The 22134-nt window shown below is 45.3% G+C and overlaps 2 protein-coding genes across 7 annotated transcripts in view; both read left to right on the top strand.

Moving 5' to 3' along the window:
• Window positions 1–325: 325 nt before the first annotated feature.
• On the top strand, window positions 326–16354 carry HTATIP2 (HIV-1 Tat interactive protein 2). 4 transcript variants are annotated; one of them, XM_037040381.1, is made up of 6 exons: window positions 326–393; window positions 903–1101; window positions 3245–3352; window positions 11584–11721; window positions 14116–14177; window positions 14917–16354. In XM_037040381.1, the coding sequence occupies exons 1-6, from the start codon at window positions 344–346 to the stop codon at window positions 15131–15133; spliced, it is 774 nt and encodes a 257-aa protein (XP_036896276.1). In that variant the 5' UTR covers window positions 326–343; the 3' UTR covers window positions 15134–16354. The 4 variants fall into 4 exon arrangements, with proteins under 4 accessions (XP_036896276.1, XP_036896278.1, XP_036896274.1 ...); XM_037040383.1 differs by having other exon boundaries at window positions 370–393; window positions 906–1101; XM_037040379.1 differs by lacking the exon at window positions 326–393 and adding an exon at window positions 403–608.
• A 2764-nt stretch (window positions 16355–19118) lies between these two features.
• The window catches only part of PRMT3 (protein arginine methyltransferase 3), a 107302-nt gene continuing 104286 nt past the window's right edge, over window positions 19119–22134 (top strand). Inside the window, exons 1-3 of one of the 3 annotated variants that reach the window (XM_037040384.1) lie at window positions 19119–19309; window positions 19585–19723; window positions 21327–21409. In XM_037040384.1, the coding sequence (XP_036896279.1) occupies window positions 19282–19309; window positions 19585–19723; window positions 21327–21409 (250 nt within the window). In that variant the 5' untranslated portion in view covers window positions 19119–19281. The remainder of the gene's footprint in view (window positions 19310–19584; window positions 19724–21326; window positions 21410–22134) is intronic. The other 2 variants (XM_037040385.1, XM_037040386.1) reach the window with 2 other exon arrangements.

A 22134-nucleotide genomic window follows, 5' to 3' on the forward strand; every position in this document is an offset into this window, starting at 1 on the left:
ATAGTGACACCCGAGAGAGGCAAGGAATAGGTTTGTTTTATTTCTCTTTGGGATGGTTGGATGGCAAGGGTTACATTTTTGACATGGTGAAGTGGAGACGAAAATGTCCGATACGCAATTAAAATTACAGGTTTTAGAAAGGGACCGGCAAAGGTGGATTGGCTTAAACCCTGAATATGGGAGAGCGCAGCCCAGGTGGTGAAGAAGAACGCCAGGGAGAGGGCCTTGGAGGTCCACGAGTGTCACACCTTGCCCTGTGCAGCGCACCTGCTCTCTCGCTCACGTGACCAAGCACTCAGGCTCCCGAGGGAAACTGTTGGTCCCTTTAACCAGGTCCCGCCCTATGGGCGGGGCGAGCAGTGGCGCAGCGAAAGCCCGAGGAGACGTAGCAGGGTAGGCGTGGGCGTGGCCGCTTCCGACCCTCGGTGGATCTGGGGGTACCCCGGCTGCAAGGGGCAAGGGGACGAGGAACCCCAGGGAAGGAGGGATGCCCGGATGCGCTGGTCCAAGTCCCTGAGCGCAGGAGCAGCAGTGGCCGCGGTTGCTGCGCTGGTAACCGCCCTGCTCCTGCTGTGGTGTGAGGACGCGGGGCAGGGGACCGGCTCAAGGTAACCCCTCCGCTCAGGGGACAGAGCTGGGCTCCCGCACCCTTTGGGCAGAGGAAGGAGGGATCGAGACCGAGGGTACCAAGGGGGAACGAGGACTCTTGGTGCCCGCAGTCCGTGGCTCCTTCCGGGGTTTGGGTTGGCACCCTCCCTGCAGGTGACTCAGCGCTTTCCCCTGGGCCTTCCGGAGAGTAACAATATCTTCCTCCAGGACGAATAAACATTCCTCGTCCCCCACGGAAAGCCAGGTTATCCCTTAAACAGCCTAACATCAGTACCTGTTGGTGTTAATTTCAGTAGCATGGCTGAGACAGCGACGCTGCCCAAGCTTCGGGAAGACTTCAGGATGCAGAACAAATCCGTCTTTATTTTGGGTGCCAGTGGCGAAACCGGCAGAGTGCTCTTAAAGGAAATACTGGAACAGAGCCTATTTTCCAAAGTCACAATCATTGGCCGGAGAAAGCTGACTTTTGATGAGGAAGCTTATAAAAATGTGGTGGGTATTTGAGCTGAGACTTAAAATGTACATGCACTGATTCTACCTGGTGGACAAATTTCATGCTTAAAGGTTGAACATTGCCCGCCAGTGGTGATGGGTGCTGCGAGAGGTGATCAGAATGTGGCCAAGACTGGCATGTAAGAACCCTTCCTGAAGGCTGGAGTCCTGGATTGGAGGCGTCTGTGGCCCACATCTCACTTGTGCCCTTGGGCAAAGGCCTTCTTTCAGTCTGGGCACCTGCAAGGCTGGGCCCAGGTTGGAGTGGGAGGCAGAGACCACCATTGTTTTCAGTGTCACTGAAGCTGGGTTCTAGACACAGTCTACTCAGCTTGTTTCGTCTCCCGGTCCACTCGACATGAATGTTGTTAGTGAATCAGAAGATGGTTTTCAGAGCAGGAATGGTCTATGGCAGTGAGAGGGAGGTTATTCACTGATAGGAATTTGCCCTGCCTGACTTTCCAGGGCTGCAGCCTTGTGTCTGTAGGAGAATATTCCTCCCCGTGACTTTCTTTGACTTTCACTTTCCTTTACACTTGTCTGGTTAACCAGACAATATGCCACACTTCAGCCTGGTGCACACTCCCTAAGTACAGCGTCTGGCACAAACAATACCTTTTTTATTATGGAATCTTTTATTACAAAATCATGTGTGTAATTCTGTAACATAACAATAGCACACTCAAGCACACCATATGACATTTTAGGTGGAATGTCAAAACTATGAATTATTACACTCATATTATGGCCCTACCAACCACACTCAAGAAGGTGTTACTTATGCCAGACCCTGTATTTGAAGTCTGAGCTTCGGTAAATTGTGGTGTAATCCTGAGACCCCCTAATTATAGAACTTGGTCCTATAGGTTTCATAGGTGGAAACTTCCCGATAACAAGTGGTCTCACTAATAAATTCTGTTGACTCTGGCAGAGTCAACAGAATGACTCCGTGTCCACGTCATTTTGCACACCTTTGGTCCATCAGGAAATTTTTGTTTAAAATGGACATCTTTGCTCAGACTTAGGCAGTGACATATAGTCTTCACAGTCTGGTTTTATTGGGTGTGTCTGATACTTTGGGTAATTAGAAACTGAAATCAAGTTCTGTGCTTTGATAGTCTATTTTGGTGGCACATCTTGTGGTTGGACACTTTATGCAAACATTTTTCTCCAGCATTGTGTACAGTATAGAAAAATTTCTTTGAAAGAGTTGGTGAGAGGGAAGGAAAGCATCATTTTATGTGAACTCCTGAATGATGGATGGGAACTGAGCTCAAACTTTCTTTTTAAGTTTCACAGCAAACTTACTAGGTTAGATAAAGGCTCTTAAATTTCAGTGAACCTGAGAATTTCCAAGGGTGCTCATGAAAGTGAAGTTTTTGCCCCAGCAGGAGGGTGGCTCAGTTGGTGGGAGCATTGTCCCATATACCGAAAGGTTGCCAGTTCGGTCCCTGGTCAGGACATACAAGAGGCAACCAATCGATGTTTCTCTCTTGGATCAGTGTTTCTCTCTCTCTCCCTTCTTCTCTCTCAAATCAATAAAAAATATCTTAGGCTGAGGATTTTTTTTTAAAGTGAAGTTTCTGTCTCAGAAGTATTGGTCTGATACCTAAGAATATGCCCTTTTATCAAGCATCCACTTGCAGGTGGATTTTAATGCAGATGGTTCACAGATTGGAATGTAGGAAAGATCATGAATTACATTTTACTGATGAAAAACTGAGGTGTATGATAAGATAACTTGGCGAAAATTACATGTTTAGGAAGTGGCAGGCCCAGGACTCCAACCTAGGCATTTGAGATACCAAACACCATTCCCTGCTCCCATCTTATAAGCCCATTGGTGCTCCTTCTGGTGATGTGCAGACAGGTCTTTTATGTTTCCATGGAGGAAACTATAACTGAACCTGCCCTTAGAGATCTGGATCACCCCTAGTCCAAGTATGTGTACCGTGGCCGTATCAGTGCATTGTTGACTTTGAATTCAGATTAGTTTTGGTGGGAGAACATGCACGTGCAAAATTTGGTGTTAAGTGGGCAGACTCTTCAGTAATGTCTTGTAATTTCTTCCTTAAATGTAAATATAGAGGGGTATTTTTAAAAATAACGTCAAGTTATATATAACCGTGTCCTTGTCGTCTAGAATCAAGAAGTGGTGGATTTTGAAAAGCTGGATGACTACGCATCTGCCTTTCAAGGCCACGACGTTGGATTCTGTTGCCTGGGCACCACGAGAGCCAGAGCCGGGGCGGTAAGGCAGAAATGCGCCCTTACCCATTCTCTCTGGCCAGCAATGTCAAAAGTTCCTGTTTTGCTCACCTTTTCTTTACTTTTTTGCAGTGCTTTAATGTAAATCAGCTCTTATCATTTCAAATTTCATTTGCTGCCCTAGCTGTTCTTGTATTTTAAATAGCAATGACAAGTTCATCTTTCCTTCAAAGTAATCCTTGAGAGCAAGCCCATGAGCTGGGGACATCATGCATAGTTACACGGTCTTGTGCACATTGCTGTCACTCTGTTCCCTGGCTAAGGCAAACCATCACATCGGGGGTAAAAGTAACTGGTTCGTGCTGTCAGCAGTAAGCTTTTTTTTCCCTTTCTCTTTATAAAGGTTTCAAACTTAAAGCATTCTCTCTCACTTGAGTGGTTTGCTTCAACCTCTTTTCCTGCCAAGCTTCAAACCTCTGGGACGGAGCAACCGCCCAGACGCACGATTCAGCTGATGTGCCTCCAGGGGTGACTCAGCCTCCAGGGATGATTCAACCCCTGGGGTGATTCAGCCCCAACTGACGCAGCACTGTTCCAACACGAATTCAATTTTCTTTTTAAAGGTTCTCCAAATTGTATCAGCCCCTATCCAGAAGTCAGAGTTTACTACATAGTTAGGAATCATGGCTTACATCATAGATCTTGGGCAAATGTTAATCTAGCTTGTTTATCTTAAACTTTGGCTATACTTTGTCCCTGTGGCAGAATTTACTTGCTGGAGCTAAACGTGTCTGTTAATTATGCAGGACCACCATGCTGCTGTGGGGGCTAACCACAGGGTTATAAGCAGCCCATGCGTCAGAGTCATCAGGAGAACACGTGTTTAGGAACTGTTCGTGTATACCACCCGAGGAGTTAGCCTCGGTTGTATTTCTCCTGATGAACCAAAGAATAACTCTCTTCTTCTATTCAGTTCTATTTGTGCCTTCAGTAGGGATCTATTTCCATCTTCTGTAGTTCTACCACGTCTACTTTGGATGCAGCTGGGTTCTGAGCTCTGTGCCAGGATTTGGCGCAGTCTGTCTCCTAGAAAGGGTCATGTTCCTGCCCTGTGGCTAGTGCCGTCCTTTTTGCCCCAGGGACAGTCACAAGCGGTGTGCCCTCTAAAAGCACTGAAAAAGTTTTGTCCTGTCTGAAATGCCAACCTGGTTTTGGTGGTGACTCAGCAAAATAAAACTAACAAACAAACACTGCATTAGGCATAGAGCAGTTGATTTCCATGACATAAAAGCGAATCTCATGGGGAGCTCTAGGGAGAGTATAAATTGCTATGTTGCATTCACATCATGTAATGTGATTTTATTCAGAGGCATTGGGTGTCCTTCCTGTTTAGAATATTTTTTAGTAAGCAGGAGACTGGTGAGCTAAATAGTCTCAGAATGAGTTAGGGTTTAAATGGTTTAAGATGATAGTGACAGAAAGCTGACATTTCCTCCAGAGTCTTTTTTTTTAACTAATTTAGATTGGACACCACATAAACTTTGGAGGTTGAGATAACTTTAGGCAATTTAAAAAGAGTTGAGAATTCACGAGTGGCCAGGTAATCACAGTTTGATGGGGTTGTGGATTTCCAAGCTCACTCCACCTGGTGTTCTGGGTCGGCAGCCTTCTGTGTGGAAAGCCATCCTCAGATGGGACCCGCACAGCTGGTGGTGGCAGCCCTGCCTTGTGTCATTCTGTCGCCGCTTTGTAACTGGGACACCTCGCATTTTGCCTTAGCAATCTGAGATTCCAGTAGAGAAACCTAAAGAAAATCAGGGTTTCTGTCTCAGTGTTAAAACCCCCTTGACTAGCCAGCTTTTCCCCCTGTTTTTTTCCTGGGCTGTTATAATAAAGTATTTTCCTGGGCTGTTATAATAAAGCACCATAACCAGGGTGGTTTAAACAACAGAAATTCACTGCTTCCCAGCTCTGGAGGCTGGAAGTCTGAGTCAGATCAGGCTGTGGCAGGATTGGTTCCTTCTGAGGGCTGTGAGGAAGGATTTTTCCAGGCTTCTCTCCCTGACTTAGAGATGGCTGCCTTCTTCCTGTGTCTCTTCACCTGGTATTTTCCCTGCATGTGTGGCTCTGACTAAATTTCTCCTTTTTATAATCACACTAGTCAGATTGGACTAAGAATTGCACTATTCTGTATGCACTCATCTTAATGAGTTACATCTGTAATGACCTTATTAACAAATAAAGTCATATTCTGAGGTCCTAGAGGTTAGAACTTCACCCTATGGATTGTGGGGGAAACACTGAAACCCATAAAATTAAGTCTCCCCAGATTTCTGTGGAAACTAGCGCTGGGGATAGGTCTGTTATCCGTCCTCAGCTGTTTGGAAAAGCATTTCTTTAGCAGTAGCTGGTTATCGCCAACCTTCCTTTTCACACTCACAGCCCCAGCTGTCTGCTCAGTGCAGTGACTTCCCGAGTTGGCCTGAGTCCATATTTACTGGGTCACTGGCTTGGAAACCGTGTCTTAAGCAGGCACCTTGGGAGATTCGGATGCAGCCAGCTCTCCTCTTCCTTATGTACCTACTTCCAGGAGGCACTGGGGTAATTAGTCTTCCTTACTTGTTGGTTTTTCTGGTACTTCAGTCCTGGGTGGCTTCGTCTTGCTTTAATGAGTAACTTGTGTGCTAGTGAAGGTTGAAATCACCTTGGAAAACCAGATCTACATGGTCTGGAGGGAAGAGCAAAGATGCCACTGAGAATAGTGTTTTTCCCTGACTTGTGTTAGGAAAAGGGTTTGGTTAGGTAGTTTGCGGTGGTATGATGCGGTCTCACTTCTTTGTCTCCTCACCTAATAGGGAGGCGTAGGCTCCAGGAGTCTGGGTTCTTGGATTCTGTTGAATGGATGATGCCGTTCAGGTGATTAATGCAGCCACTGTAACATGTATTAGGTATTATTACAGTCTCACGGCTTCTGATTCTAATGATATGTTGTTCTAGTCCAGTGGCTGGTGAACTACAGACCGTGGGCCAAATATAGCCCACCTGTTTTTGTATAGCCCAGGAGCTAAGACTATTTTAATACTTCTAAATGGTTAAAAAAATGAAAAGAGGAATAATAATGTCACGACATGTGAAAATATAAGAAATTCAAATTTTTCTAATCCATTCAGTTTCATTGGAACATAGCTCTTCTCGTCACTTATGATGTAGGCTGCTTTCACACCGTGGTGTCAGAGCCTTGTAACTGCAACAACAGAAGCCTGCAAATGCGGAAATATTTACTATCTCAGCCTTTACAGGAGAAGGTTGAGCACTCCTGTTGTCGTTTCCACTGTTTTATTTGATGTCCAGGAGGGACTTGTGAAGTGACAAGGTCGTAGATGGCTTGAGGGGCCCAGACTAGAGGCTCTGTTTGGATAGCAGGCAGCTGTGGGACCTGGGACGGACGTGCTTCGGTCCTGTGGGCCACGCCTCCTTGTCCGAGAGGGAGGGGCCCCTGAAGCCATGCCTGCAGAGTGCTTTGACTTCCGTAACACAGAGACAAGAATGCCGAAGGGAAGAATTCTATGAGAACATAGAGATTTACTCATGAATCCTCGGTACAGGTTTAATTTATTTTTTTATCCAGAGCTCTTCCTCTAACCAGGACCTTGGTTCCACCCCTGTACATCAAATACGGAGATGCCCGCCTGAAAAGAGACAGACAAATGGGGCATCAGATTGTCACATTTGTTGTTCATCAGCATCTCTGCTTTCTAGTCTAATGGATAGGGTTGGGATAAAGGAGAAAGAGTCTGAAGCAGAGATATGGCTAAGCATGACCCTTTACAGAACGATAGAGCTGCCCTTCTTGGAAAAGCTTCCCCCTGCCCTCGAGTCTTTTTGGCACGCTTGCTTGTCATATCAGTCGTTGCCAAAATACCTTGTTGGATGTGGATGAGGTGTTCTTAAGCCAGAGTGTTCCCAGTTTTCAAGCATTGGTAAAGAAGATTAGAAGAAATACTTAGTAGCTTTAGATTTTAGTAAGACTTGAGTAAAGGGTAATTGGAACCCCGGCCAATGTGGCTCAGTTGGTTGGAACGTAGTCCCATGGACCAAAAGGTTGCAGGTTCGATCATCGGTCAAGGCACAGACCTAGGTTGCGGGTTCTACCCCCTCCTGGGGCACGTATGGGAGGCAAGTGACCGAGGTCTCTATCTCTCTCTACTGCCCCACTCCACCCTTCCCCTCTTTCTAAAAGCAATGAAAAAAATGTCCTCAGGTGAGGATTAAAAAAAAAGAGTAATTGGAGAATTTGTCTCCCTAGGTATTTGTGGAGTTTATAAAGATATCTCTGCTGAGTCATATTGCGGTGTGTTTACCCATTCAAATGGGTTTTGGGAAAGGAAATTTATAGTGGGAACTTATTTAATTAATTCCCTTTTTAGAAGGAATTCTGATTCCTAGCTTGGAGGAAGATACACTGACTAGAGGATGATAGACACACAATAGACACAATAGCATAACAGACTTCATGCCTTCAGAACGGACGTCTTTTCTCCTCCATACAGTTAGGGAAGCTATATACAGTTTTTCCAGAAATTGTGTTTCTGGGGTATGGAGTAGTTTGTTTTAGTTTGTTTTTCTATTATTTTTTATTTGAGCAGCTGGAGAATAAGAAAAGGTGTTACTAATACAGTTTTAAAGATAGCTCCTTTCTATCTATAAATGGACTCTTCCTCACTCCAAAAAAAAACCAACAAAAAACTGATGTGTGTTCACACCTCTGAGTCAATCTGCAGGGTCCACACTTAGGTTTGGTTCCTAAGTCCTTGAATGCCATTGACCCCTTTGCTTTTGAGTTTCATTCACCAGCTGAAAGGGCACACATCAAGGTTGGGGAAATGAAATTCAAAAGTTGTGTGCTGGGGAAATGCATATTTATAATCAGCTTGAGGGCTCAGAGGATTTGTGAAATCAGTTTGGATTAACAGCCATTGATTGCTAATAAAACAATATTTAGCTTTGTCTGGAGAACAGCGGTGGAGAAAGGTGTGGGCACCTTGTCAGCTGGGCCCATTGAGCGGGGATGATGGGCTAAGCGTGGGGGTCTCCGCAGCAGCGTGGGTGCTCCTCCTTCAAGGAGCCGTTGTCAGTTGTTAGCGAGGTGGTGAAAGGAAGGACGCCAGCGTCTGATGGCTGGGGTGGTATTGATGTGCCTTCGCTGACTAATCAGATTGAGAAAGTCCCATGGTATTTATGTCACTTTAATTTCCATCAAACAATTGGAGCCGACAGCACTCTATTAAAGGAGAGGTTGATCCAGAACTAAAGCCAAGTAAATTAGGGTCTCAGTTTAATCAAATTATCCTCAGTATTATCAAATTAACTGGCCCTGGATTAAGAGAGAGAGAGACAGCGTCGGTCTAGAGACTTGTGATTGGCTGAATCTTCCCTTGTTTTTAAAGAAACTGATGAAAGAAAAGCATTTTAACAGAGACAACTTTAATGCACCTTCCAAGAAATAGTGCTAAAGCCACAGCAACAACAAAAAGGGATTTATTTCACTAGCCAACTATGTCATTTTATTATGAATAATGAACCTTATTAAAATCAGAGTTCTGGGGAATTGGAATGAGGGGAAGAAATAGACATGGAAGAGAAATTGAGCGTTTTAGAATTTTTCTATGTAGTTTTGGATTGTTTTTCTTGGCACACTTTCAGCACATATAAAATCTCATTTCAGAAAATGGCTCAGAGGAGAATCACATCTCTTCTCAGGATGTGCTGAGAATTAAAATTGTTCTTTTCCACACCGATTTAAAAAAGCAACAATGTAAGTCTGGGTCAGTGTGTGGGCCAGGTCAGCTAGTCAGTTAAGGCAGGACGTCAAAGTACACGCCACCAAAGGAGATGGTGTTGGTGCACTCCTTTGGTCCAGTCTGTATTCCCTAAAGGGAGGCAGAAAGATAACGCCACCCCGCAGGCGGTTACAGCGGTGCAGTGAGTGGTGAGGAAGGAGGGCAAGAGAGGCTTTGAGCGTGATAGTGATTTACCCCCAAGTTCTATGTCTTGGTTTAGGAACTGGTTGGTGGGTAATGTTCAGTTTATGAAAATTCATCAAGCTCTATACTTACAATCTGTTCAATTTTCTTGTATGCTTGGGGCTATTGTTTTTAACTCGAATTCTGTATTAGCTCTCTGTGGCTGCTGTAACATATTGCCTCAAATTTAATGGCTTAAAACAACATACTTGTGTAATTTTACAGTTCTGTAAGTTAGAAGCCCAACATGGACTTTGCTGAGATAAAAGGGGATTTGCTCTAGGGGAGAATCCATTTCATCACCTTCTCTAGCTTTTCAAGGTCATCCACCCCCATTGGTTCATGGTCACCTCCCTCCATCCCTACGGCCAGCTGTGGGGCAATCAGGTGCTTCTCACATTGCTGCACTCTAACCTCTTCTGCTTTTCTTTTCTACTTTTAAGGACTCTTGTTATTACTTTGGCCCAGTTAGAGGATACAGAATAATCTTATTTTTAGACCAGCTGATTGATTTGTAACCTTACTTCCACCTATAATCTTAATTTCCCCTTTTATTCTTTAAAATTTTTTTCAGTTACTGTTGACATACAATTTTGTATTAGTTTAAGATGTACAAGATAGTGATTAGACATTTACAAACTTACAAAGTGATCACTCTGGTAAGTCTAGTACCCATGGGACGCCATACATAGTTATTACAAATGTTATTGACCATAGTCCCATGCTGTACTTTTATCCCTGCGACTGTTTTTATATCTGGCAACTTGTACATCTTAATCTTTTCCACTTTTTCACCTAGGCCCTCAACCCCCCTCTCCGTTTTGGCCACCATGTGTATCTTTGCCATGTAACCTAACATACTCATAGATGTGGGGATTAAGAAGTAGACGTCTCAGAGGGGCCATTGTTCTGCCCACCCCAAGTATGAATTAGTCATTTTTGTTGGCTAGAGAGTGTGAGATAAAGAAGGAACAGTGGGCACAGTTTGCATTCCGCTCTCAGCTCTCTCTCATTAGCCAGCTGTTCATGGGACCGCTGGATTTTCACATCTCCGTAGGGAGGGGGTTGGATGTGACGTGTGCTCAGGCAATGTTTCTGTCATTCCGTGAAGGACACACATCTCCGTACGAAATAAACCATTTAGGACCCCTAACTACCATAGGGCACATTTTTAATTTAAAAAATCATTGGGGCAGTGAATCAACCTTCAGATTTAGAATCCTCATGAGATAAAACTTCATTTACATAATTGTGGGTCCCTGTGGGGTTCAGCTTTGGTAGATTTTAGACTTCTCTTCAGTTGTCTTGAGTCTGAGGATGCCAGGTATGTGGTTGTCCCAAGAAACATTGCTACCTGGAATTCCCTTGCCTGGGGACAGGCATGTGTCCCTCAGCGAGGCCCTGGAAATGAGTCTGTATTCTGTTGTTTTCATCATCCTCTCCCCTCTTCCTTTTATTACCTCGTAGTTCTTTTCTTTTCTAATTGGATTTGCCTTTTCTCTGCTTTCATTGGACTTTAATTTATACGTTCAAGTATTTTTGGAGCACCTACCATGAACTGGGCAAGTATTTAATGCTGAGATGTGAATTTGGAAGAAAGGCCTAACCCCTACCCACACTAGACAGAGTCTAGACTGGGGTCGCCAAACATTCTTGATTACACCCGCAAGTAAAAAAAACTGAGGGTGCACTTTTTGCTAATATGTAAAGTACGTTGTAAAACCTAAGCAAAAATGGGAGGTTAGATAGACTATTCTCATAGTGCCTGGGTAGTGTTCCCAGCCTGCTCTGAGACCCTGCCATGTTAGAGCTGATGCAGAAAAACCAGAGAAAACAGAGAGGGGGCGGTGGCATGGTGACGTTACTAAAAGACAAATGTGTGACTAAAAGCAGGTTCACAGCCTGATCTTATTGTTCCTCTTGCTCCTTTGCCAGTTTGTTTGGTGTCCGTGTTTCAATGTCATTTTGTTTGTTTGTTTGTTTTTAATTTTTTAAACCAGAAAAAAACCCACCCAGGTCATCCATTGCCTTTGATTTCTCAGTCTGGCCCTACCACTAATGCTGGTAGTCTACCCTGAGGATCATACTCAGAGCCCTTTCCAGGACCTGTTCACATATCGCTTGGATGCATTTTATTTAGACTCTGCTCCCTGTTCCCCCCGGGCCTCCTGGCCTGCCGCCCAAGCAGAGTCGTGATCTTTAAGATGAACGTACAGCTTTTTGGAAATAACTCATCTTCTTTCCCCCACAGGAGGGGTTTGTGCGTGTTGATCGAGATTATGTCCTGAAATCTGCAGAGCTAGCAAAAGCTGGAGGGTGCAAACATTTCAACTTGCAGTCCTCTAAAGGAGCTGATAAGTCAAGCAGTTTTCTTTATCTGCAAGTTAAGGTTTGTACATATTTCTTTTGTATATACTGGAGTATTCTGAGTAACTGGCAGTACTAAATAACAGAATGCTAAGTAATATAAAAATGCAGTAAGTGCATTGTAGTACCTATTTTTATAGCTACAGGAGCTGTGTTTTGCAGGGGTATCTGTAGGAAACAGGAGGGATTTGAAAGATAATTTTCAGTGTCTTACCCCCTGTTGATTATCTGGTCATCATAAAATGAGATAGGGCAGCTCCGGTCTTGGAATCAGTGTGGAGTCTTAATATGAGAAGAGACTTTGAGCAGTGACTCTTAAACTTTTCCAAAGTAGATGACTTCTTTACTATTGTGTACGGTTCTTGTCTTCCAGGAATTTATAATATGTTTGTTTTGGAGGGCCCTTAAGTGTGGGAATTTGCTAGAAGGTCTCACAGGACGCAGAATATGGTCATCCTCCTGTTATGGTGCATTACAGTGAAAGGATGGAAGGCAAAGTTGGTAAAGTGCAGAGTGAGGTCTGGAGCAAACTAGGTGCGAGCTTCCAGGAGTTCTCTCCCAGCGGGGCTGCCTGTGCTTAGTTTCTCCAGCAGTGAGTACTGTCCACCAGGGGACTCCACCTGAGCTCAGGAGTCCCGGGCTTTTAAGGGGCCGGTCATGTAGGCGCCCTCAGCTTAGATGAAATTAGAAGCAAAGCAAGTGTTCTGCATCAACCACATTGTTTGTACAAATAGTTTAGGCACAGTAAACCACCCATGTCAGTTAGGTAGTGACAGAAACACTCCTGAAACCCAAGTTCCCAAGCCAAGGGCCAACTTTGCAAGCAAGCTTTTTTTTTTTTAAGATAGTAGCCTCAGCCTTCTTTACATCTTTGTAAAGACACATCTTTGTAAAAATCTAAGAAAACTGTCCACATAGAAACTTATGTCTGAAACTTAGAAACTTAGAAACTTATGTTCATAGAAGCATTATTCCTAAGAGCCAGAGTGGAAACAACCCGACTGTCCATCAGCTGATGAACAGGCGGATAAAAAAATGTGGTCTATACGTAGAAAATATATCATTCAACTACAGAAAGGAATGATACGTGCTACAACATGGGTGAACCTTGAAAACATTATGCTAAATGAGAGAGGCCAGTTACAAGAGTCCACAATGTGAATGATTCCACTTATGTAAAATGTCCAGAATAGGCAAATCGGTAAAGACAGAAAGATTAGTGGTTGGGTAAGGCTCAGAGGGAAGGGATGGGAGTGAGTGTTCCTAGGTGTTACTCTTTGGGATGATGAAATATTTTAAGATTGTGGGTAGAGGTGGCACAACTCTGTGAATATACTAAAAAATGAATGAAAAATGTATTTAAAAAGCTACCTAGGATTGTAGGATGTGACAGGTTCAGTGCCGAACAAATGGTGCGAACAGGCCAGGGAGGAGGAGGAGCGCCTGCTGCTTCGTTTGCTGGTCCTTTAGGTGTCAGACGTCCCCGTGACAGAGCTCCTCCGGCATTTCTGTTCATAGAGATGCCTGGCTCGTTCAGCAGATTTAATTGAAAGCATCATCTAGATGTAATCTCACTGCCTCCTAACATTTGGTGCGGTTTGTTAGGAAATGAGCAGCAGAGAGGGTCTGTGGGCCTGTCTTCCGACCCACTGGAGTTAGCTGGAAACCAGTCAGGTTACTGTCTGCCAGCCTGTACCATCAATTCTGGGCTAAGGGGAGGTCGTTCTCTTTTTATTTTTAAATGTTATTTCTTTTTTATTTTTAGAGAGAGGGGAAGAGAAGGAGGAAGAGAGGGAGAGAAACATCAGTATTTGGTTGCCTCTCACATGGCCCCCACTGGGGACCTGGCCTGCAACCCAGGCATGTGCCCTGACTGGGAATTGAACCACGGTTGTTTGGTTCACAGCCTGCGCTCAATCCACTGAGCTACACCAGCCAAGGCGGGAGGTCATTCTCTTAGGGTTGAACTCGTAACATGTCACTTATTCTCTCTGGATCTATTTTTTAAATCTACTGCATATAAGGATTAAGTGGCCTCTGCCTTAACTTCTCATACTCTTTGGAATCTAAAAATCTTGATAAGGATATTTGCAAGTGCAGTGGATACTTGAACAAGATAGGGCTTAGAGGTGCTGACCTCCCACCAATCAAAAAACCCATTTGTGTGGGTGATGCACTTCCTTAAAGCATCCGAGTGACCCTTGAAAAATGTGTGTATGCACTGGGTGAGTCTATTGAGAAAATCCACGTGTAAGTGGACCCATGCAGTTTCGGTCTGTGTTGTTCAAGGGCCAGTCGTGTTGAGACCCACAGCAGCAGAGTATTTTCAAAACCCCAGGTAATTCTCTCATAAGCATTCTAGTAAGTTGGTCTTGATTAAATACTAAAAGTGTGTTTGTTTGTTTGTCTTTAACAGGGAGAAGTAGAAGATAGAGTGGAAGAGTTAAAATTTGACCGATACTCCATATTTAGGCCCGGGTGAGTTCCATACTGCCGTGGAGGGCTCTGCTGTTGGTTCTCCCCTAGAAGGTGGTTTTTCACTAGCAGAGGCTGACCATTGGGATATCTAAGATAGTAAAGAGGTTGGCTGGAGGTGGATTAGTCTCTGAAGAGCCTACCTTTTGGCTCTGAAGGAGGGGGTCCATAGTCAGTGGTGCCAAGTTCAGAATAGTGTAGAATTTTCTGGGTAGCTTTTGCTGCCTTCTTTTTAAAAATCTTATTCATGCACCAAAGAAAACCTTTTTTTTTTTTTTTACCCACTGTGTTAGTCTGTTCAGGCTGCCAAAACAGAATAACACGTTGCACTGGGTGGCTTAAACAACAGAAATTCATTTTCTCACAGCCCAGGAGACTAGAAGTCCAAGATCAAGATGCCAGGGGGTTAGTGTCTGGTGAGGCATCTCTCTCGGTTTGTAGATGGCCTCCTGTCTGTCTGTACGTAGCTTTCCTCTGTGTGTGCGTGGACAGAGTGAGCTCTGATATCTCTTCCTCCTCCATAAGGACACCAGTCCTATCAGCTTAAGGTCCCACCCTTATGACCAAAATTAACCTTAATTACCTTCCTAAAGGCACTGTCCTCATATATAATCACACTGGGGGTTGGGGTTTCAACATGAATTTTGGGGAGACACAGCTTAGTTCATCATACTTTCTATAGTCTGAATGAGATTTTCCATCTCTCACTCTGCTTTTTATTTATTTCTTTTTTTCTCTTTAGAGTTCTGTTATGTGATAGGCAAGAATCTCGCCCAACCGAATGGCTGGTGAGGAAATTCTTTGGCTGCTTACCAGCCTCTTGGGCCAATGAGCATTCTGTTCCCGTGGTGACTGTGTGTAGAGCGATGCTGAACAACGCAGTGAGACCAAGTGACAAGAAGAGGGAAGTGGTGGACAACACTGCCATCCACAGCCTGGGGAAGGCCGACGGCTCCTAAGCCAGGATCACTCCTGAGAAATGCTTTTTTGGTAAAACTCGACACCCACCTAATCAATGATGTGAGGGTCTAAAGAAAGGAGCACTGTAACCGTGGTTTCGGTACTTTCACCTGACCAGGTCCAATGAAAAACGGACTGTGAACTGCACCGTGGTTCAGGGCCTGGTTGTGCCCATGTGTGCGGCTGTCCCTTGAACAACTCGGGTTTGAAGTGTGCAGGTCCACTTACACAGGAGTTTTTTCAGTAAGGGCTCTAACTGTGGTTTGTATTCCTTGGGTTTTTCTTATGAACATTTTCTTCACCTTAGTTTATTGTAAGGATACAGTATATAATACCGTATATAACACACAAAACATTCATTACTGTTTATGTTAGTGGGAAGACTGATCAACAGCAGGCTGTTATTCATACAGCTGGCCCTCTAAATTTTGTTTTCAATCCCAAGTTAGTTGAATCTGTGGGCATAAAACCCATGGCTCTGAGGGGTAGAGTATCGTTAAGTTTGGGGGGAGTCAAAAGTCATTTGCGAATTTTCAAGTGCACTGGGGTGGCACCCCTAACCCACACGTTGCTCAAGCGTCAACTGTACGCCCCCCAGGGAACTTTTCAAATGTAGCGCTTCGTGGGCCCTGCCTCCAACCTTCTGAATCTGAAATCCTGGGGCACGGGCACAGGGATCTGTTGTTCTGTTTAAGCTTCCCCTGGAGATTCTGGTGCCGCTGGGTGGGGAGCCAGCTCCGAATGCCTGTCTTAGGCGTGACAGCAGCGGGGAAGACCTTCTGCAACCTGCAGATGAGTTCTGTTCTAAAACTGTTGACATTTATGTCTCCAAGGTACCCAGGCCTCACTGCATGTAATTGTTTAAGGGAACATTGTGCCTTACTACTTTGTTAGAATATATAATAACTGAGCTTATATAATTTATTATATACTATAATTCATGGGAGAATTGAACAGTGGAATAAAAATAGACAAGTCCCAGGTGCCTATTAGATTGTTAGAACATGCCCAAATATCAGGGGTAATATGCAGTAATTTGGCCAATAGGATGATACAATAGCAGTTAATATTTATCATGTGCTTGCAAAGTGCCAGCCTTTACCCATGCTGTCTGTCCTTTAACCCCGCCCCCAATAATCCTTATAGATGGTGCTGTTGTTACCGAACAAGGGTCCACTGCCCACCACACACAGAAGCCAAACTATGGCACTGGCTTTTGAGAAAAGAATAGCTTTATTTGCCAGTCGACTGATGAGAAGACAGGGGGCAAGGTTCAAATCTGCCTTTCTCGTCCAGGATTCTGGGAGGGGCTTTTAAGGGGTAGCAGTGAAGGGTTCAGAAGCGTTACTTGTGAGTGGTGTCACAACTGTTACTGATAGGTGGTGTATCCAAGGTCTAAACTTCAGTTCTGGGTCTTGCTAGAAGCAGGGTAGGACCCAGTTCTGTAGTTACACTGTCATCCTCATATCCTAGATGGGGACTGAGGCTCTCACTGTAGGGCAGTGCCTTGTCAAGAGGCCGAAGCTAAAGACCTGAAGCTAGGGAATGGCAGAGGCAGGATTCTAACCCAAGTCAGCCTGATGCCCTAACTTTGAACCACTCTGCAAGAGCATCCGGTAGAGGTACAGTTCCAGGAAGTTCCACTCAATTTTGGCCGGCCAGTACATGCCGTGGATGAATTAAATCGAAATATTTGGATTTCTCCATTGGCTTAGGATCCCTATAATGAGTATCCACAGAATGGCCACAAAGCCAGTAAACGTGCATCGCAAAGTGCTGCAGTTTAAAAACTATGGGAAAGGAAGATGCAAACTATGGGAAAGGAAGAAGTCAAGAGGAGTACACACGGGTAATTTCCATCATGGAACAAAGGATGGTGGTCAAGCTTAATGTTTGTACTAGTGGAAGCAAAGTTATTTGAGTGATTCAGTCCATTTTCACAGGGTCTACAGTATGCCAAGTACATTTCCAGCTTCAGTGGACACTGGGAGATAAAGGCTAGTGGGGTTTAGGTAGGAGATGGGGCACCCTCCTGCCAGGTGGGTACCCGTTGGGGCTGGACTCTGGGTGATAACAAGCACAGACTTCTGGAAGTGAGGTTTGAAGTTACAGCAGCTACACCCAGTGACCAGTTTTAAGTTACTCTGTGTATTATTCCCTTGCCCACAAATCTTCTCTCAGGTTGTCTTCAACATTCTGTTTTGGTCTAAGAGTGAGTGAGATGATGGGGGAGGATTTGTGTTCATCTTCAGTGCAGACAAAAAAAACTACTTCCCCCCAAGCCCAGCATTATGGCGAGACATAAACTTTAAGTGGACAAGATTGAGGCCCAATCACCCATCTAAAATGGATGGTTTTTTTTTCTCTGTTAACATTGAATAATTGGGTGTTACCAAGGGATTTAGCAGGTTTCCCTTTGAATGTTACATTGACAGGAGATGGGCCTTGCTGGAGTTTTGTTGGAAGGATGAAGGGAACAGTTGTATGATCTCAGTACCGAAAGGCCTTGAATTCATTCATTCAGCTTATTAAATGGCTCCTCGGTGCCACGGGGCACATAGGCAGTGTCCTGCCATACAGGAGGCTTCAAAACAACAGCTGATGGATTCTGTCCTCTTGGAGTTTACAGTTAAGGGACATTCAGAAAAGTTTAGCATTAATTCAAGGCTTCTGTTTCCTTCAGCATATTTTTCAATGACCTATTATGAGTTAGGCCATGTATTCGCCAGAGAAATGAAAGTAAACAGACATGGCCTTACCCTTGCAAAGTTATAAACACACACACACAAAGAGAGAAACAAGCAAATGGGAGGTGCTAAGAATGGAACTAACAGGAGGCTGCTGGGATGACACTGGAACCTGCTTTAGAAATGGTGGTCTGAGGAACTTTCTGCCAAGACAAGAAGTACCTACCCATTCGTAGAGTATTCATAGCAAAGGTCTGGAGGTGGGAAAATGAGGAGTCCTAATAAAAGGCTGGAGGTTGGGGGCCCAAGGTGAAGAAGGGTCGAGTTGAGACAGAACATTAGGCAGGATTATGTAGAGCCTGGTAGGCCATGGTAGCCAATTCAATTGTATAAACCTGTGTCAAGAGCAGGAATTAGAGTTTGGGGCATTACCTACTGAAATAACTGCTGCCCATGCCCGCGTAACAAAGTAGTCTGTGGTTTGAGTAAAATACTGGGAAGGGAAGAAAGAAAGGAGGCATGGGAAGGTTTGTGTTTTTCCCACACAGCAGCCCAAATGTTACTTTTTAAGTTCCAGGGGTGTCCAACGTGCAGCCCGTGGGTTCCATGAGGCCCAGGATGGCGATGAATGCAGCCCAACACAAAAACATAACTTTAAACTTTTTTTGTTGTTGCTGCTCATCAGGTTTCATTAGTGTTTATGTATTGAATGTGTGATCCAAGCAAGACAACTCTTCTTCCAGTGTGGCCCAGAAATGCCAAAAGGTTCCACACTCCAGTACCCATTTGACAGTATCACTCCCTTGCTTAAAGACTCAAGTCCTTAAACAAACCCCACAGAACTTTGGCCCCAAGTGGTTCTTAGTACACCCACACTGGCTCCTAGAGTTCCCTCTCCCCAGTTTTACCCCAGGGGGATCAGGGAGCCCAGGAACCAGAGAAATCCCCGCCTCCTGCCTGCGTTCTGCCTCCATCGCCACCAGAGGGCGCAGCGGCAGGTGTCCCTTCGAGAACTCAGACTGAGGGAAGCTCCGAGGGCGTGGTGCCAACTGCAAAACCACTGCAGGGTCTCTCCACCTAAGGGCGCAGGGCTTAAGGCGAGGACCTCCCACTACCTTAAGGAAGCCCGACGACACTGCAAAACACGTGCCGAAGCCTCAGACATTCAGACTTCTCATCGCTTAGTCGGCTTGCACTGCGTCAAGCCTGCGGCAGGAGGAGGGAGCAAAGCCTGACTTTCGCCCCGCCCACCAGGTCACGTGAGCATCACGGGGCCCGAGGACCGGAAGCGCTCTGGAGCCAGTGCGCGCGTTCTCGCGTTTCTATTGCCCGTGGGGTTCGCCGAAGTCCTCTCCTGCTGCGCGCTCGCTCCCGAGTCCCCCCGTCACTAGCGGCGTTCTCGCGTACTTCTCAGCCAGGTCCCCGCCCCCTGCACGCCGGGCTCTCGGGGAGCCACAGCCATGTGCTCGTTAGCGTTGGGCGCTACCGGTGGGTATCCCCGCCCGCTTAGCACCTGGCTTTCCCAGCACCCAGGCCCCGCCGCCGTGGGGCCGGTGAAAGACCCCTTCCTCCCAGTGCACGCTCTGGGAGGTGGAGCCCGGGTGGTATGGCCTTGCGGGGAGGGTAGGGGAGGTGGTGGTGAGGGCCGCCGGGGAGCGGGACGCTGGCATCGCTCATCTGCAGTGAGAGCCTGCTTCCCACCCTCCTCGAACCCTGGGTTCGCAGTGGCGTGCGGAGCGGATCTGATCGTTTGTGTATGCTAGGCGGTCGAGGCGCTTTGGTGGATGAGGAAGAGGACCTGCCAGACCTGTCAGACAGCGGGGACGAGGCCGCCTGGGAGGATGAGGACGATGCCGAGCTCCCCCACGACAAGCGACAGACCCCCTGCCTGTTCTGTGATAGGTTCGTCTAGCTCTGCGCCAGGCTTCAGCCCAGGGGCCGGGCCGCGTGCGTCTGCGTGGTCTGCTGGTCCAGAGTGGCCTGCCCTCGAATTCTCCAGCCAGTGGTCTGGAGTGAGGGCTTGTTGAAGACCCTACGTGGTATAGAGGGAGCAGCCATGAACTGCAGCCAGGTTGTCTTCGACTGGCCTCACTTTCCCCGTGTGTAAAATAATAGGGTTTTGGGCCAGATCTGTGGTTCCCAAATCCGGTTGTGCACCTTTGTCACCTGAGACGCTTGAAAAATGAAATAAAGATGCTGAGCCTTGCACACAAGTCCTTCTAAGTCACGATTGGGGTCCAGGAATCGTTTATAAAGGCACTATCTCAGGTGATCGTAATGAATAACAAGTTTCGGAGTCCCTGAACTAAAAAATCTCTCAGGACCCTCCCAGCCTTGCCACTCTATAGTTCTCTAGAGAGCTCGGGTGTAATACTTCGTTTGACCCATTTAAAGAATTGCCTTTCTGAGGGTAGGGCTCCCCACATATGGAAGAGGAAGAAATTGATGCCTTTTCACTTAGGTTAAAAGAGACCGTAATACTAATAGCTTTTCAAGGTCACAAAGCTATGCTTTTGTCATATCCAAATCCCTGGTCTTTCCACTTAAAATTCTGCCTCTTCACCTCAACAAGCATTGACTTTGGCTGCTGCCCTGGCACGTGGGCATGAAAGAGGCCCGGTTGGCATTAGCCAGGGTTCCTTTTATACACAGTTTCCAGTTTCTCTTAAATCTGGGCCTAGTGCTGGTTGGTGGTATTTTAGCTCCTCTTGATGCGTCATGGTTCTCACATGTAGCCTCCTTTGGGCGGGTGTAGAATGTCTACTCATCCTCGGCCGTAATATTTGTTGAACGTCAGGATGTACGTCATTGTGATAGGCTGCACCAGTGCTGTAAAACTGACCTATCTTGGTAAATGTGAGCTGAAAGGTAACTGCTGCGTATGTGCTGGGCATATAAAAGAGGCCTGCAGCTTCTTTGCTCTGTATTCCCACTTTGTGTCCTTCAGTTTTGTGGGTCACATACTGAAGAGGCTTGGTCCTCACGGTGTCTGTCGTACAGGTACTGTAGAAACACGACAAGATCGCTTTTGAAGTAAGGGCACCGTGGGACTCTGCCAGCTGTAAAATTAGGTTCGATGCTTTATTTCTGAAAGCAGTTTGAGCTTTGCCAGTTCAAAGCCTCCAAAAGCAGAGTTGACACTTAAAGGAGAAAAGAATCTTACACAGGGAATTTTCCTATCTTGAGAGAAGCAGGATTTGTCAAAGGGAGTTCTCTTTCTTTCTTTCTTTCTTTCTTAAAATCTTTTGATACATTCCATGCTATTAATAGGCAAGTAAATTACCTTGGACATTTAATCGGTAGTTGGTTTATTTTAATAAAATGGAACTCAGGAGTGAATTCCCTTTAGAAGTTCTGGGTCCTTGACATCTGCAGATAAGTTTGTTTTCTCTTCATTGGAAATAAGACTAAAAACTAGCAGAGTGGGGGAGATGTATATTTAACAAGAGATCAATATGTAGACTTCCTGAGGATTTTCTCATGAAGCTGTTCCTTGGTTTTTCAGGTTATTTACCTCTGCCGAAGAAACTTTTTCACACTGTAAGTCTGAGCATCAGTTTAATATCGATACCATGGTCCATAAACATGGTGAGTATTTTTTAGAACAGGAAAATTTTTTTAAAAAAATGTTTATTTATCTTTAGAGGGGAAGGGAAGGAGAGAAGAAGGGAAATATCAATGTATGGTTGCTTCTTGTGCATCCCCTGCTGGGAACTGGCCCTTGCCAGGAACTGGCCTGCAACCCAGGCATGTGCCCTGACTGGGAATCAAACCGAGATTGCCTGGTTTGCAGGCCTGTGCTCAATCCACTGAGCTACACCAGCCAGGGCTTAGAACAGGAAAATTTTAGTTGTGAAGTTTAAGTGTCAACTTTACATTTTTCCAGCCTTCCCATTTCTAAACAAGTCCAATACAGTGAAACATACAGCAACAACTGATCTTTGACAGTGGCCTTTGAGGAAAGATTAAGTGTCCTTCTTCTAGATAAGATTCACCGTATTTAAACTTTTATTGACAACTGGAAAGGAAAAACCTTTGCGTGGGATTGCATCTTTATCATACTAGAATTAGGGAGAATAAGCATAAATGTGAGGTTTGGAAAAGGGGGTGGGACATTATGAAAAAAGACAACTTACCAGGTGAAAACACAACATGAATTTCAAGGCATACAAGGTTGAATTTTATAAGGAGTTTGGTTAAAAAAGTATAGAAAAATGATTGATGCCATAGGTGGTAAGCAAAATATGTAGACAATGATTCTTTTGAAATTTGTATTTAAACATACCTAGTTCACAACTAAAGGCTTCCACTTT

The sequence above is a fragment of the Sturnira hondurensis genome, unplaced genomic scaffold (genome assembly GCF_014824575.4).
Source record: "Sturnira hondurensis isolate 20B ecotype Veracruz unplaced genomic scaffold, ASM1482457v3 Scaffold0002638, whole genome shotgun sequence".
NCBI classification, from domain to species: Eukaryota; Metazoa; Chordata; class Mammalia; order Chiroptera; family Phyllostomidae; genus Sturnira; species Sturnira hondurensis.